The sequence below is a fragment of the Abrus precatorius genome, unplaced genomic scaffold, assembly GCF_003935025.1.
Source record: "Abrus precatorius isolate BTA unplaced genomic scaffold, Abrus_2018 Scaffold4, whole genome shotgun sequence".
NCBI classification, from domain to species: Eukaryota; Viridiplantae; Streptophyta; class Magnoliopsida; order Fabales; family Fabaceae; genus Abrus; species Abrus precatorius.
Window position 1 is genome coordinate 21028069 of NW_020874384.1, and position 16119 is coordinate 21044187.

The following is a 16119-nucleotide window of genomic DNA, read 5'->3' on the forward strand; positions in this document are numbered from 1 at the left end:
TAATACTTGCTCCTTTTCTTTTCCCTTAAAAAATTGAGAAGTTAGGCGAAATAGATTTTTAAGAAATTGAGCCTTTCAAAAAGTACTTACAAAAAAAAAAAGGCTTTAAGATTTTTGTTTTATTTTAAATCTTATGAATCAATAACATATCAAATAAATTTTAACTTGAATCTCATTTTTAAGCTTAATAAACGTAGAATTGCTCAACAGTTTTAAGCATGATGCTAGATCACCATTTTTTTTTTGCCGGTCTAGTAAGGAGTTAAGTAGGCTGTCCCTGTTTTGTTTTTCGGTCCAGTAGGCAGTCCCTTGGGGGGCATCGAAGTACTTTGCACTACGGTGAATTTGTCTTTAAAAGATATAGAATGAGTCGCATTAAGTCCCCAAATGATAAGAACTACGGTCTCAGGTCTCCGAGTGTTCATTTCTTTAGTTAAATTAAGCCATGTTCCACAAATTTCGAAACTAATTCGGCTGTTTAATAGACATTCAAATAAAAATTGACAATTTATTACATACTTTGGAGTCACAAATATAACTTCGATTCATAAAGGTCATATTAATACCCAGTCAGGCTCGCTTGACTGCAAGTGATTTCATGTAATGACCAAATTCAAGCCTTTAAGTAACGGTTGCATCCTTTGAACACCTTTCCATTATTACAGTTGGATGACAACTGACAAATAGCAGTGCGCTCATACAAGAGACTAATTATTTTTCTTTGTACCTTAAGACATCCTTCATCATGATAAACCAAAACTCAAAACAAGATTCTATCTTGGTAATTTCTCATTAACATTATAAGCAAATTCTATCGCCTTGTTCATTTTATTCAAGCTATATTTTCTATGGTTTGGAGTTGCACAATCGGTTTTTGACTTCTAATTCCACAGCATCCAGCAAATTCAACGCTCAATTAAACTCCCATTTGTACGACACTCCATTTCTCACTGCGGTTTGAGGCAGGTGAAGTAGGTCTTGTTAAGTTTTAATATCTTCAAATAATTAAATTGAGACAAGAAGTAAACAGTCCTTCATTTTGGGTTCAAGTGTTAAAGGTATGGATATCGAAGCGGTAAGTACAGTGGAAAAATTACTAAATCGCACACACACGAACCAATGGGCACGGAGATAAACAAACCGCTGCTCTAATTCCATTGCTAAAAGCTATATAACCTTTGCCTTTCAATTTTTGTTTTTGTCCAAGTATCCCTTCAAAAGCATCACTATTGGCCTGTACGAACCGCGACACCATGAAAGGAAGGGCCCTGACAAAGGAGGTCGAAGCATTAGTCTTTGCCCCGTTAATGGCTCAAATCACCCTCCTATGCCCTCCAAATGCCCATATCTGCAAGCAAGTAATTATGTCAAACAAAACCTAACTTTTGCAAGTGACAGATGAAACCTCAGAAAATACCATATCACATTAATTTAACCAGTAGCATTCACATACATTAGCACTACTGGTACAGTTGATACAATATGACTGACCTGTTACCAGAGTTGGTATCAGACAATCCTCAGAAAAAAGTTTTATCAACTCCACTAGTTAAGCAACCAATACTAGTGTTTAAATTCTAAAGCTTTCGCAATGATAAAAAATGTGATTCCAACACCTGAACATGGTGTTGCTCAACAAGGATTTTACCGCTGCCTAAGAATAAATACTAAGGGAATCAAGTTTTGAATTTCAACTCAATACATGGTAAAACTCTAAGCCCCTATGAGATTTGTCAATTTATTGCATTTTTTGGCTTAAATCCTAATTATTTTCAAGTTTTAACCTAAGAGAGAACAAAACCTTATAGACAAACAAGGAAAATCATCCTAGTGACTTCAAAACTCATGAAAAAGATCAACCAACATAGAAGCTAACTCCCAAAATTGGTATATCTCCTAACATATAACCCATAAATTTCTGAATCAGGCTAAAACGTAAGCTCACCTTTAAGTTTGTGTCCCAACTGCCTGTACACAAGGCACTTCCATCAGCTGACAAACCTAAACAACTGATCCTGCCCTCATGAGAGTTTTGAAGAGACCCTAAATTCAAGACCACCTGCAATAGAACAAAAAGAAACAGGTATAGTTAGTCTTAGTGCAAGTTTGGATGCAAAACCTGCACTAGATACAAGTGCATGAGCAATGCAAATTGGTCAGCAGTCATTGTGTGTGTGGTGTGTGCACGCATGCTTGTGGCGAGTTTGGGAAGCCTAAGACTTTATGTAATGCCTGTTTTCGCAAATCACATGAGCCTAAGGCCACAAGCCCATAAGTTGTAACTTGCACTTGTTTTTTATTTCCCTTCTCTTGCTTTTTTCCAAAATAAGAAAATCCTCAATCAATCTCTCCAAAAGATTCATATTAACTCTTTTTACTAGCCCTCAAAGCAATGTATTAGGTAATGACTTTAGACAAAGAATTCAAACCTCTCTAGACCAGAATATCCAATACGGTGATATACATGAAAACTAGACCTGATTGAGCTATATAATACTCAAACAAAAAACACGACACTCAATTCACAGAGCCAATATTGTGATTTCTACTACAGTTCTTAGAAGCAGGAAAATGTAAAGTAACATTACTGCTCCACAACTCAGGCCATTGGGATGAAAATAAGGTTAAATTAATAATTTGGTCTTTACATATGACACCATATTTCATTTCAACTCTTACATGAAAAAAATGTCCTACACTTTAGTCCCTACATGAAAAATGCAAATTAGTTATTGTCAATTGTTAAAGTTATAATTGTGTTAAATTTTTCTTAGTTGGCTAGGTCAAATAAAAGATTTAGTTCCTATACTTGGACTTTTTTAATATTTTAGCCCTTACATAAAAATAATTTACACTTTGTTTTGATCCATACATGAAAGATAACTCAGCCAAATCTAACATTATTACAATTTTGGCAAACAGTAGAGACTAATTAGTAAACATCTTTTTATGCAGAAACCAAAATGAAGCAAATTTTCATGCATTTACCAAAGCAAAAAAATGCTGTTAGATTATTAATCTAACCAAAAAAGAATTTCAGAATGTTATATGAGCTAATTTATACACACACAAATTCCTCAGGAACCAATCATGATCTTACAAAGTAGAATAGACTGACAGCCCCTGTTCCTACACTAAGTCACCAGAGGCTGAAATATTGAACAAGAAACAAAATGAAACCAAAGCTCATCCTCAAATCAAATGTAGAAGTAAAATAAAATAACCAATTTATTTTTAAGGAATTAAAGATGTTGTAAAAAAAATCCCCATAAGGCAGTTCCTCACTACCAGAAACATCATTTACCCAATTTTTTATTACATAAGTGGAATAATTCACATTAAAGATAAATGATTGTAATGTAGTGGGTAGTGTATGTTTTGTAAAAAAGATAAGCTGGATTTACCCATGTTACAAGGCTGTGAGGTGAAAGCAAAAACCTTACTGTTGTTTTACATAACAATAAAACACCAATTACCTTTGCCAATAAAGTGTCCCAAACATAGCAAGCACCATTTGTATATCCAGCAAAAAGAAGTCTTCCAGAAATGGAGAATGCAATGGAGGTCACATGCGCAATGTCATTGTCACTGTGTTGCTGATGATACACTTGTAGTTGGTGCCCGGTCCTAATGTCAAACAATCGGCAAGTGCCATCAGCTGAGCCAGTTCCAAATCTGATTCCATCGGGAAAGAACTTGACAGAATTAACATCTCCCTCGTGCCCATGAAATGTTCGCACTGCTCGACTAGCCACCCGAGTGTCCCACAATCGGGCAGTTGCATCACATGAACCAGATACAAACATTCTAGAGTTGGATCCATTAATGGAAATGCTGAGTGGACAAAACAAAAACATGTTTGTCTTAGAAAATATTTAATACTAAATAAATAGTATTCAACTGAATCATGTTTTATATAACACTATAATTAAATCAGCTTAAACCACACATCATTCAACAGATTATGTTCTAAACTTGCCACACCATATTATGGCAATGGGAAGGAGATCAGTATTCTATATGATAAGAAGAAGATGCTAAGGATCAACATATAACCAGTCAGTTAACTGCCATCAAGATTTCATAATCTTATCTGCGTAATGCAGATTTTAGGAATAAATTTAACTGGCATTTATGCAGTTGCTTTGCATTTTGATGCCAAAGTGGCCACGCTGTTGCAAATAAACTGTTCAAGAAATGAAAAACAACAAATATTGGCTCATTAATACAGTAATCCAGTAGCATACCTAAGTACATCTGCTGTGTGCCCAGACTGAAATTCACCACCAAAAACAGATGTTCTGAGGCCAGTAGTAATATCCCATAAAACACATGTCTGATCACCAGAACCTGTAATTAAGTGAGTGTCTTCATCTGGAACATACTGACAAGAGGAAACATAGCCTTTATGTCCACTAAGCATCCGCGAGACAGCAAGGTTTCCATCCCTGTCAGTGGGGGAATTAAGATTGAAAATAGAGCAAACACTGTCAAGACCACCACATGCAACAGATTGACCAGTTGGTGAGAAAGCACAGGTCATGACCCATGCACAAGGAAGCTTTATGGCATGAGTTTTCTGGCTTGTTAGGGCATTCCACACTATTAATCGCCCATCTTGGGATGCACTAACAATTCTATTCTTTTCTGAAGTCCAATCTAATGAGTAAACCTGCAAAATTCAAACAAATACAAAGTTGTTAATACTGTATGTAGTAAAAAAAATGACCACATTGTCTATGAGCCAATCTCATAACCAACCAAAACAGAAAAGTTCTCCTTGCTGTCAATTGACATCATTCAATTTTCAAATGGGCTAATCATGGCAGCTATCATTTAGGACTAACCATAAAACAAAGTAGCAGTTAAATGTGGTTAGTCACTAACTGTTTCTCCACAATAACCTGGAGAAAAGAAGGAACCAAAGAAGTAAACAACTAATTGATTAATGACTCCAAAAACCAACAATTATTTTTTAAAACATTCTGACTATGTTACCCTCATGTCATTATAGTTACCAAGTCTTACAGCTATGCTTTATAGGGTTTTTTTGACAGTTTTCAATACCACGCAAGTTTCTTGTCTGTAAAAAAAGGTACACCTATGGTGCCACAGGTGTGCATGCCTCAACCAACATGAGATGCTAACCCCTTTTGGCACCTGGCCTCGTTACTTTACACATTCTTTGTGAGGCTTTTACTATGCTTCTCTTGCTTGGTTCCAATGAAATTTATGGGCAAAACACTTGGCAGTGGAGATGGTGTAAACTTACAAATACAAAATTTATTGAGTCACATTAAAGACCAAGATATAATAATAACCAACACATTAATTTACTCTGAGCAACAAACATCATCATAGAACACACTCCCTCAGTCTTGTTTATAATGCCCTTTTAACAAACACCATCGTAGAACACACTCCCTCAGTCTTGTTCATAATGCCCCTTTAACTAAATCACAGATTAAGAAAAGTTCAAATTAATTAATGTATTGGTTTTTAAATATTAATTACAACATTACAAGCTTACCCTATTCAAAATCAAAGTCTATTACCATATCAATTGCAATGAATTTAAGACAGTTTCAATATTCATGAAAGGCAAATATGAGAAAAATGTTTAAAATTTTTTTAAATGATCTTATATTAAGGTCCATAAAACGTTTCAACAAAACGGCAAAGCGAAACATGAAGGGGTTTGTTTCCTAATCCCTCACCTATTTCATTCGAAATCCAAAATGTTTCGCACAACCGCATTAATTTGAAGTTGGAAAAAAATATAGAAAGCTTTTTCTCCAAGTTAGAGAAGATAGGAAAACGAATTGAAGCGAATTTACCTTTCCGGCGTGACCCTGTAGCGTTCTACAGCAAACAAGATCGGTGGGTCCAAAGGTGACAGGGGTTCTACCTTGAGACTTGGCGTAGCCAGCAACTAAGAGAAACGAAGGAACGAAGGAGATTTCAGTAATTGAAATGAGATCTATCATCTAAGACTCAAGACCAATTCATTAACACAAACTCAAAGAAATAAAAAATTGAAAAAGTCCGCTTACTATCTGTATCGAGCAAAGAGTTGCGCCTCTGCCTCAAACGCTCCCTGAGATTATTGACGGTCTCCGTTGCCGCCAAGTGACGCTCCTTCAGCTCCGTAACGGACATTTTAGCCTTAGGTCTTCTTACTTACTTACTTACTTACCTTCCCTTCAACTTCTCTGAATAACAATGATTTAATCTAATTATTACTTCACCTTTCGTTCCATGCAAACGATGAAATTTAGGGCGAAGAGATAGAAATAATTCATGGCAATAGATGAATTGCGGTGTGCAGAGAACTGAAGAAGGAAGAAGAAGGAGAATTGTTGTGTTGTGTGTAAGGTGGGGACTGTTATTATTTACTGACGCCGCCGGGCCCACTCTCTCTCTCTCTCTCTCTCTCTCTCTGCATATCATTTGGGCCCACAACCACTGCACCACATTTTTCAATTAAAAATGGAATCTCCTTTTTTTAACTGATAAAAATAAACCCAAATAATAAGCGTTTTAAAATTCTGTTTAATATTTTTAATTATTTAAAATTATATACTAAATAGTTTTGGTGTTTATACTGTCCTACGGGTACCACTGGACGATGAACAACGTTTGTTTAATATTACTTAAATATTAAAAATAAAAAGTATTAGTTTTAATTAACGATTGAATTGTAAATACGAATTAGTTTTAAACTTTCTGAACCTGAGAGTATTAACTTAAAAAAAAGTTTGAAAAGTTTTGTAAAAAAAAAGGAAGTTTGAGAAGTTATATTAATTCAGATTGATGTCAAACATAGGCCTTATTTAAAGGTTGCATGAAAATTTAAACTATTTTTTTATGTTTAATTAAAAAAATATTAATGTTAAGGCACGATCAGATCGTTAGACTATGGTCAAGAACACAGTTTCTATTGAAATAGACAATTAAGGACATAAATTTGACTCAGAATTGATAAAAAAAAAAAAGGGGGGTCTTTTCCTATTATACTTGTTTATCTGCATTTCTTTTTAGTATGGAATTAAGTAGTATAATACATACCTAACATATCTCATAAATGTACCAATATCTACATAACAAATATAATTATACATTTATGTTGCATATTATTTCATTAATGATATTGCCTTGGCTGATTTATGGGTAGGGGAAACTTGCTTGAGAAACCTCCATGAAAAGATGAAGAAAGATCAACTCAACATTTATTAATGCATTTCAAATTTCTTTAAGAGAATCTTGCAGTTTGAATTCATTGGGTTGATTCTACACTATAAAAAAATCTCTCAATTCCTCAAGTGGTAGTGGTAGAAAAACACAAGTTGTTCTCCTTGGTGCAGGTATTGCGATCGTTTAGCTACAGATGAATTTAGTTTTATCTACTAAATAAATCATTTATTTGTGTGATTTAGTTAAGTTACTCCGAATACATAAATATATCAAGTGAAATTTTAAGTTCTCCTACAAGTTCGTGGACTCAGTATTTAAAATATACTATTCATACAATTTCAAAGATTAATACGAGAGTCTACTATCATCATGTGTGGCCGAATGATTATTATTTTCAAGTGATGTGTTCATAGAACGTTTAAAATGTTTATTTTGCACTGTTGCGGGAGCGCTGTGGCAGAGAGATGCAAGGAGAACCCAGCATCCAAAGCTTCAGCCACCAGTAATCAAATTTCTTAGCTTGAAAAATACAATTATTGGGCCTAATGTTCCTCCGTTTCATTTGAAAATTTCTTTTTTTTCAACTCTTATTTTTTCTATTCACACTTCTCTTGAACTTTGTTTGAATATATCATGAAAACTAAATTTCAAAATTAAAAGGATGAAAGGTAAAAAGAAATCTTCGTTTGACTTGGTCTTGAATCCCAGGCCCACCAATTCAGAGGCCAATGAATGTGTTCTGCATATCCTCAATAAGTGAATGATCAAGGAAGGCTCTTACCCGTTATAAGCTTTGACTTTTGTGTGCTGTTTTTATAAAGATTAATGAGTTAAGGGATGAACAAGTACCCTCTTATTTGGTGGTTGACTTTGCAAACCTACACAGCAAGAGCTTAATAGAATAATATCAAATAAAAATAATGTTTTTAACCCATGACTCAAAAATAACGTGAATCGAAAAGGGTACCAAAATTAAATCTTCCGTTGCCGGGAATCGAACCCGGGTCTCCTGGGTGAAAGCCAGATATCCTAACCGCTGGACGACAACGGATCAATTGATTATGATTTTTTATTTTAAATAAAGGTATATTCCATAAATTCTCACAACCAAAATCGTATTGTGTTTTGTCATTACATATTTGAAAGAAGCCTCACACTACCTCTTACCATAACCGAGTCTTTTTCTTTTTCTAAAATGCAGGTTGAGGAGAAAACAATTATTATATTCCAAGATTTTGGCTTTTGTAAAATTTTTTAACAATAACCTAAAGAAATATTTATTTATCATAAAATGTCACTAGTAACAATCAAACACAAAACCTTTGTATTGCTTTCTCTCACTTTAATTAGCTAATGGAACCACTTTCGTAATAACCATATTCCATGGCATGACATTTATGCTTCAATCCTCTAGATTATTTTACATTATATTATCTTCGCGGCTTCACTTGATTTGTAAAAACCGTCTGCAATTAATACTGAAAGATTCAAGTAATTTTTATAGAAATGTGATACGGTAAATTCTACGACACCTTTGAATTTAAAAGTGTTTAAGTCATCCTACGTTGTCTAATGGTAATCTAACGTGTATCATGATTAGCCAACTCTGACTTTGCTTTAAATAATATTGTTTAAAATACTTTGTTTTTGTTAAGTTTAGGAAATTATTGAAAAGATTCTACGGATTAATTGCATAATATTTAACAAATTGGTCATGTTCTGTAAAATGTTAGAAGAAATTGAGTTTTCATTAAAATAAATTCAACTCTAAACTGTCCATTGAAATTATAGAACACAGTATTGGCAGCGTGGTCTCGTGCTTGAAGTGGAGTTGAGTTCATAACTGTGGACTAGTAACCTTGTTGTTAAAGAGGTGATACAATGGGCCCTTTCAGCAAAACATTGCACTGCCCCTCGGGCACACACTATACACCCCAGCAAAATCATATTTGGAAGGGTTTGTCCGCAAGGGTATCTATTATTGGAAAAATGGGAGGGGGTGGGATCATGAAAGATTAAAGGAAAACAGACTTGTGGATTGCCACATTGAAGGGTGGATACGCACAAACCAGAATTGGCATGCCTCTAAAATTACAGGCATATAAAATTAAAGGGCTATAAATAAATAGGGCGAAGGATAGACCCTTATTCATTAAATTAATCCTAAATTTTAATAAAATTCTATCCACAAATCTTATTAATTGACCTCAAGCTGAAGCCTGTGTTTTTCAGGTGCTCCCACCAGCGTAAATGCAAGAATTATAACCTACGAAGGGAAGGAAATCGAGTTAGCCAAAGAGCACAGAGCAAAAAGTTATGGTCTTTTTTATATAGAGCTAATATGAAAAAGTAACCTTTTGATAACTTAAGCATCATACATTTGTGTCAGCGAAGACAATGTTACCTTTACTCCCTATAGAAACTTATGAAATTGCCAAGTGTCTAGAGAACTTACTTGGATTTTGGGACGTCAGCATTGCAGATTGAGAGAAATCACAATTCCATTTATTTCTGCCAAAAGTTTGGTAGTAGAGATTCATGGCAAAGGCAGCATGGGATGCTACCGTGTTAGGCTCAAAACAAGCGCCCCCTGATTGAATTGCGCCACAGTCTATGCCTTGGCTACATGCATAGTCAAGATTGGCCTGTAACTGCGCATCAGATACTCCAGCTTTGGGAACACACCACCCAGCTTCAGTATGTGGTGCTGGAGCAACTGGACTTGTTGGACTAATTGATGGAGTCTGTGGACACACAAATAAGACTATTATTATTAGTGAAAATCATTCATAAATCTTATGAACCTTTTAAGGACATCTACAGTGTGAATTTGCCTAATAGAATAGCAATTTCCTCACCTGCTGGCTAGACTTGGCTAAGCCAACATCGTATGACATGCTAAGATCAGTTTTGAACAGCCCAAATGCACGTTCAGAGCCCGGGCCAGCTTTCAAATCCTCATCATATAGCGCAAAAATGTAAGTGTCCACAGACTTCCCAGGCATCAAAGGGGTTCCAACCAATGACCTAAGATGAGTAATCAGGTTCCCGTTATAGGCTCTTGCATTTTCAACACCTGGTCCTACTTCGTTGCTGTCCCCACGAGAGGGCCATCCTGTCTCAGCAACCACGATCTCTGTGTCTTGGAAGCCCATAGCACTCAAAGCGGAATGTACAGCATCAACCTACTCAACATTGAAACCCATATAAGAATAAATATAGGCAAAGAATATATGTATCAATTATTTTTATAAGATAAAATATATTTAATCTAATGATTAGAAGGATTCATAAGAATAAAAATTGGATGATTTAGAATTATTCGTAAAGAAACACCTCTAATTAATAATTATAAAGTGGGTAACATAATCAAAGGGCTTCCATTTGGATTCAATCAGTAGCATAATCTGTGCGCGATTACCAAAATATGAAACAACGAGAAATTGAGGCATTATAAACTAGAGTTTTGGCAAATTAGGAATACTGAATATGCCTAAAATCAAACAGGCTGTTGGGAGTTGGGAGAACAAAGGTGTTCCCAAACATTGGAATTTTTTCTTCCTTTTTATCCTCTGAGATAAAAAAAAGACAAGGGTTTGCCAACCATATTCACTCACCATGGTCCACTTTCTTTACCCATGCTATGCCCAACAATTATTGAAACTTTGAAAGGACTTATTTTGTGACCCCATTGTGAGTAGCCAGCCTGTCTTCCAATTAAAGGGAGTGAGGGTGTGCTCTATCCATCGTCCCCTAACTATTATTTAACTTCACAACCAGGGTCAATCCAGAATCCTAATCAAATCTTTTTTTGCTATCACACACATCAACTCATCCATATCCACTCATACTTGCGCAACTCTATTATTGACAAGCTTACACAATCTTGCATGTTAGTAACTACATTTACTTTCGAGTTTAACACACAAAGTGAAACAAAATGCGTAATAAACAACTTTACTCTCTGACTTACCGCAGCATCACGGGCAAAATTTAAATAGTTAAACCCATCATCCCATATAGATTGTAGCCTAATCCAATGACTTCCACTTTGAAAATTAAAAAGCAATCACCGTCATCGTTATTATAGTAATATATCAGAGAAACAAATTGTGCAAAAGAATCATGTCATCGATAAGTGCGTGTCACTGTAACTTCAAGACTCAAGATGCTACGTATGTGCTGGCCGTAGAGAGCAGAATTAAAGCGCACGTGCACCACATAAATAGGTAAAACTAACTATCATTAATTATATAATAAAGAATATTCACTTCAATTTTGTAAAATCAATTTAACTGACTACAAAATATTAAGATTTTATTAAAAAATAATTATTCTGATATCTTCTATATAATAAATGTTCTAAAAGTAAATTTTAATTATTTAAAAAATGAGGATAATACTAATATTTTAATTACGTGTAAATACGGTTTAGCATTAATCTTTTACAAATGTTAGAATTTTTAAAAACCAAACAATAATTTGAGTTTGTTCAATCGAAAATAATATATCATATCTAATGGCGAAAACTGTAGACACGTGGAGGGAATGTAGACGACAGAGGAAGATTGTCTAATTGACTCCACGTCAACTTTTCATCATTTTTTTTAGAAAAAGTAGTGAAAATGAAAAACAATGACAGACCTGAGCATCGAACATGTTCGTGTAGAGCTTCCCGTTACCCGAGTCGACCCGCCCCGAGTTGGGCTGGAAGAGACAGAATGCCAGCGTTTCGGGTCTCGGGTCGCTCTGGTATGCAAAAAACGGGTACGGGTTGATTGTAAAGGGTGATTTGTTATCCTTCAGAAACGCCAGCAACTGTTTCAGTGTGTCTTGAAGCGCTGGGTTGAACAACCCGGACGACGGTGGATCCGACCGAGTCAACACGGCCATCGAGTGCACCGTCGACACCTTGACCTTGCTGCCGAGCGACGCCGAGCTGAGGGCACTTTGGACATTACGAATTGCAGGGACAAGCTGCGAGACCAAACCCTGGTCGCCGGAGGTCAACACTTCGTTGCCGACGGTGATCAGGGTTATGTTACTGGCCGGGAAGTAGGGTAACACGTTCGCGTTCACCCACTGAGTGGCAGCGTTGGCATCGGATGCCAGACTCGGAATGTCGCCGTTAGCGGCGCCGACGACGATTCCGATGCCGGAATTGGCGAGGGCTTTGATGATCCCAGGATCGGCGCCGTAAAGGCGGACTTTTCCGATGGTGGTGGATTGGAGAAGCTTGGCCGTGGCCTCCGGCGGCGGAAGGTTGTCGGCGACCTGGCCATAGTTTACGCCGATGAATGATTGCGACTCTGCAAGAAGCAACGAAGTTAACGAAACGAATTAAAAGTGGAAAATTGGGAAAAGAGAAACAGTTATGGTTACCCTTTTTGGAGAAAGTAAGATTACTTTATTTGAAAGAAATAAAAAGGTCATAGTAACAGTAACAGTTACTAACCTGCAAAGCAGAGAGCGATGGCGAATAGAGAAAGGCAGAGAAGAGTTGAAGATGTAGTGGCCATGGCTGGTTTAAGCATTTCCAAGTTGGAAGCAGATGCTCTTATAGAGTGAATTTCAGAACCCACAAAACATAATATAAGAAAAGAAAGGGAAGAATAGAGGGAAAGTATACATATAAAAGTATGGGGAGAGATTTGCAACGGTAGAAAGAGTGTGAAATCAACCAGAATTACATTAACTGCTAAATATTTGTACAGCTTTTTAAAAAATAAACTTTTTTAACTCAATCTTGGTAGCTGAATTTAAGGATTTATATATAGTATATTTGTATTTAAAAAATAATATTTAATTTATTTTATATTTTTAAATCTTAATCATATTTGATATTAAATATAAAAAATCCGTAGATAACGCGAATAAAATTAAGTAGTTTTAAAAAATTCTACGGACAATAAGTGGTATGGTCGTATCTGAGAAGCTGTCCTTGTCAACTGGTGAGTTTCGTCGATTTTACGTAGAGCCATTGGTCTGCTAACAGCTTCCAGTCTTCAATGTTCTTAAAGTTAACGACCATACTCAAAAAGTTTGCACCAAACACCTATGGAAAAGGTGCGTGCTTGAGAAATTCCCCACTCAATACGCTAGGGGAAAGTGAATCCAATTATTTAGATATAAACTAACTTTTCATTTAGATTTTTAAATATTTCACGTAAAATTCAATGTGAAAGATTCAAATTTAACTCGACATTACTAGTAACAGGATTTTCTATATACGAGTAAGAGGGACTCTATTGAAGCATGGTACTTCAGCAATGGTTTGGATTCTGATGAAATTTTAAACAATATATATAATATACTGCACTTGTAGGAAAGCTTTTAATTTAACTTTAATAATCATTTTATTTTCCATTAATGGGTGTACAGTACGTAGAGGGAAGGAAGAGAGATAGAAATAAATAAAGAAATGATAAATAATATAATAAAGAAAGAAGAAGAAAATAAAAAGGATAGGTGAAATGAGCATAAAAACGAAACATTCAAATAAATAAATAAAAAATCAATAGTTTAAATATATTTTTAATCTATCTTTAATTTTATAAAATTTTAATTTAATTCCTCAGTTTTTAATATTTTAGCTTATAATTTTTTTAAGTTTAATATTGTAAATTTCTAATAATAACGTAACCCAACAAAATTGGCACGAATCAACTTGGATTCGAATCTTCTCATGTTTTGGCGGGAACATGAGCCTCATATTGTCATTCACTTAAGCAAATTTTTTATGGCTTAAGCGAATTATGCAAAAAAATGGTAAATTATGTAGAAACTGACAGCATGCTATTAAAAGGTAAAATTTTACAAAATTTATTATCAAAGTAAATTTTACTCATTCAGAAATATTTAACTATGGTAGCAAAACATAAATAAGAAGTCCATTTTATTCTATTATATTAATAGTACACAATTATTCACAATAAAATTTACCTAAAAACAATTTATCAATATATATGGGAGAGGATAAAGATAACAGCGTTATTCTCATCCTCTCCCATTTATTTTTGGATGATATTTGATATGAATGAAATGGAATAGAATGTTTCAGCTTTTTTTGTTTTTTACTTGTCTATGTATTGATGAATTTTATTTTATTTTTTTGAGTAAATTTCATTGTAAACAATTATATATCATTAATATAATGGAATAAAATGAACTTTTTATTCATGTTTTGCTGTCACAGTTAAATGTTTATAGATAAGTAAAATTGACTTTGATAATAAATTTTGTAAAATTTTACCTTTTGGTAACATACTCTTAGTTTCTACATAATTTATCCCTTTTATGCATAATTTGCTTAAATCATTTTCAATTCGTTTAAGCGAATAGCAACATGAGGCTCATGTACCCACCAAAACATGAAAAAATTGAATCCATATCAACTTCTCAGCTAAATCATTCTTAATTGATAAACACTCAACGCAAAAGTTAATGATTATTACCATCTATTGCTTGGATTGTGCAAGGTTTTGGATCACTACTCTAAATCAACAAATTTCTTTGATTATCAGTATTTTTATTACTTTATCTGCATCAATTTGCATTTCTTATCTTTTATCTTCAAAGAATACATGCATATTATAGCATTTTAATTTCTTTTAATACTTTATAATATTATTGACATACTTTTTTGTATATAAAAAGTTTAGATTGTTGAGTTTCAAAACTCAATGTAATATATATATTCACAAAAATTAAGGTGATTATCTTTTATTTAATTTTCACTAAAAATTTTATTGAAAAAAATTTATATTTTTTATTATTGCGCAAAATATATATTTATTATATTACACGTACAAATTTAAAAGAAATGTCTTAATTTATTATTAATAATGATAATTGTTTAAACTTAATTTAAAAAATGAATGTTAATATTTTTTCTTATTTTATCTTTATTTTTATTTGCTTAAAATACAAATCTAACTAAAGATTACTCTTTAAACACTAGTTAATAAAAATAATTAATAATTTTTATTAAAAATGTATTAAATACTTTCAAACTCGATAGTAGATAATTTTTCATGTTTTTAAAAAAAAATTTAATTTCTTAAAAAAATTAATTATAAACAGATATATTTATGAGAAATTTAAACGTAATGTAAGGTAATAAGGAAATTTTATACATGTAAATATATATATTTACAAAAAATTGAAAATTTATATAAAATAATAAAAAATTTATAAATATAAAAATAAATTCAAAAAATTTATATAAAATAACAAGAGAAAGTTAAAAAAAAAACTTTAATTTCTAAAATTTTAAAACAAATTAAAAGAAAGGTAAAGTAAAAAGTAAGATAGTTGTAGTGAGATAATGTATTTTACTTCTCATTCTCAATCAGTTTTAACCTTAAAATGTATAAGTGATAATCCATGAGAATATAAATATTAATTTTTAATCTTTTGAAAATAATGAGAGAAAAATCCAAAGTAAAAAACTCTCATTTCTAACACTATAGAAAATTAAATCTATGACTTATGGGCTTTCCTGTTTGAATCACTATACAATTTACTATAAGCATTTTACGTGAAAGTAAAAAAGTTTCATAGTACAAAATGAATTAGACTTACAATATTTCAGACCGTACGTCAACTTAACCAAAGTACTTAATCGCAATATTTCTACAACTGCATTGTTAACTAACTATAATAACTAATAATTATGAATAAATTTTCATTTTAATTCATGAGACAGTAAACATTGAGCATTTTAGTCTTTGAAAACTTAAAAATATCAAGTTAATTTCTTACTTTTATATCTTTTGAGTCATTTTACTCTTTAGACTCAAACATTGTTGATAAACAACAACACAAGTGTGAAAAATGATTCAACCAAAAATGTTGTTTTAACTCCAACCATCTAAATATTTTCTACCTCACTGTTGAACACAATTTGGATTCCACTAACATCAA

At 33.4% G+C, this 16119-nt stretch overlaps 2 protein-coding genes and 1 non-coding gene across 4 annotated transcripts; all 3 read right to left on the reverse strand.

Annotated features, from left to right (window-relative positions):
- Nucleotides 1-392: 392 nt before the first annotated feature.
- LOC113864920 (guanine nucleotide-binding protein subunit beta-1) lies at nt 393-6362 on the reverse strand. 2 transcript variants are annotated; one of them, XM_027499155.1, is made up of 6 exons: nt 6054-6362; nt 5838-5932; nt 4248-4672; nt 3477-3834; nt 1946-2059; nt 393-1348 (listed from the first exon to the last, which is right to left on the reverse strand). In XM_027499155.1, exons 1-6 carry the CDS (start codon nt 6157-6159, stop codon nt 1313-1315), a joined length of 1134 nt encoding a protein of 377 aa, XP_027354956.1. In that variant the 5' UTR covers nt 6160-6362; the 3' UTR covers nt 393-1312. The 2 variants fall into 2 exon arrangements, with proteins under 2 accessions (XP_027354956.1, XP_027354957.1); XM_027499156.1 differs by lacking the exons at nt 393-1348; nt 1946-2059 and adding an exon at nt 2409-2471.
- Nucleotides 6363-8173: 1811 nt separating this feature from the next.
- Nucleotides 8174-8245, reverse strand: TRNAE-UUC. Its single transcript has one exon. It is a non-coding gene; the product is annotated as a tRNA-Glu (tRNA).
- A 952-nt stretch (nt 8246-9197) lies between these two features.
- On the reverse strand, nt 9198-12838 carry LOC113864919 (glucan endo-1,3-beta-glucosidase 7-like). The gene is made up of 5 exons (XM_027499154.1): nt 12650-12838; nt 11839-12503; nt 10053-10379; nt 9650-9938; nt 9198-9460 (listed from the first exon to the last, which is right to left on the reverse strand). Exons 1-5 carry the CDS (start codon nt 12726-12728, stop codon nt 9423-9425), a joined length of 1398 nt encoding a protein of 465 aa, XP_027354955.1. The 5' UTR covers nt 12729-12838; the 3' UTR covers nt 9198-9422.
- Between the last annotated feature and the right edge of the window lie 3281 nt (nt 12839-16119).

Excerpts from the sequence above, each read along its gene's own strand:
- LOC113864919 (XM_027499154.1), bottom strand. The coding sequence starts at position 12,728 with ATGCTTAAACCAGCCATGGCCACTACATCTTCAACTCTTCTCTGCCTT. Across the intron at positions 12,504-12,649 it reads CATCGCTCTCTGCTTTGCAG|AGTCGCAATCATTCATCGGC; the intron begins GTTAGTAACTGT and ends TGCTTCTTGCAG. Across the intron at positions 10,380-11,838 it reads CGAACATGTTCGATGCTCAG|GTTGATGCTGTACATTCCGC; the intron begins GTCTGTCATTGT and ends AATGTTGAGTAG.
- LOC113864920 (XM_027499155.1), bottom strand. The coding sequence starts at position 6,159 with ATGTCCGTTACGGAGCTGAAGGAGCGTCACTTGGCGGCAACGGAGACC. Across the intron at positions 5,933-6,053 it reads CTCTTTGCTCGATACAGATA|TTGCTGGCTACGCCAAGTCT; the intron begins GTAAGCGGACTT and ends CGTTTCTCTTAG. Across the intron at positions 4,673-5,837 it reads TACAGGGTCACGCCGGAAAG|GTTTACTCATTAGATTGGAC; the intron begins GTAAATTCGCTT and ends TGAATTTTGCAG.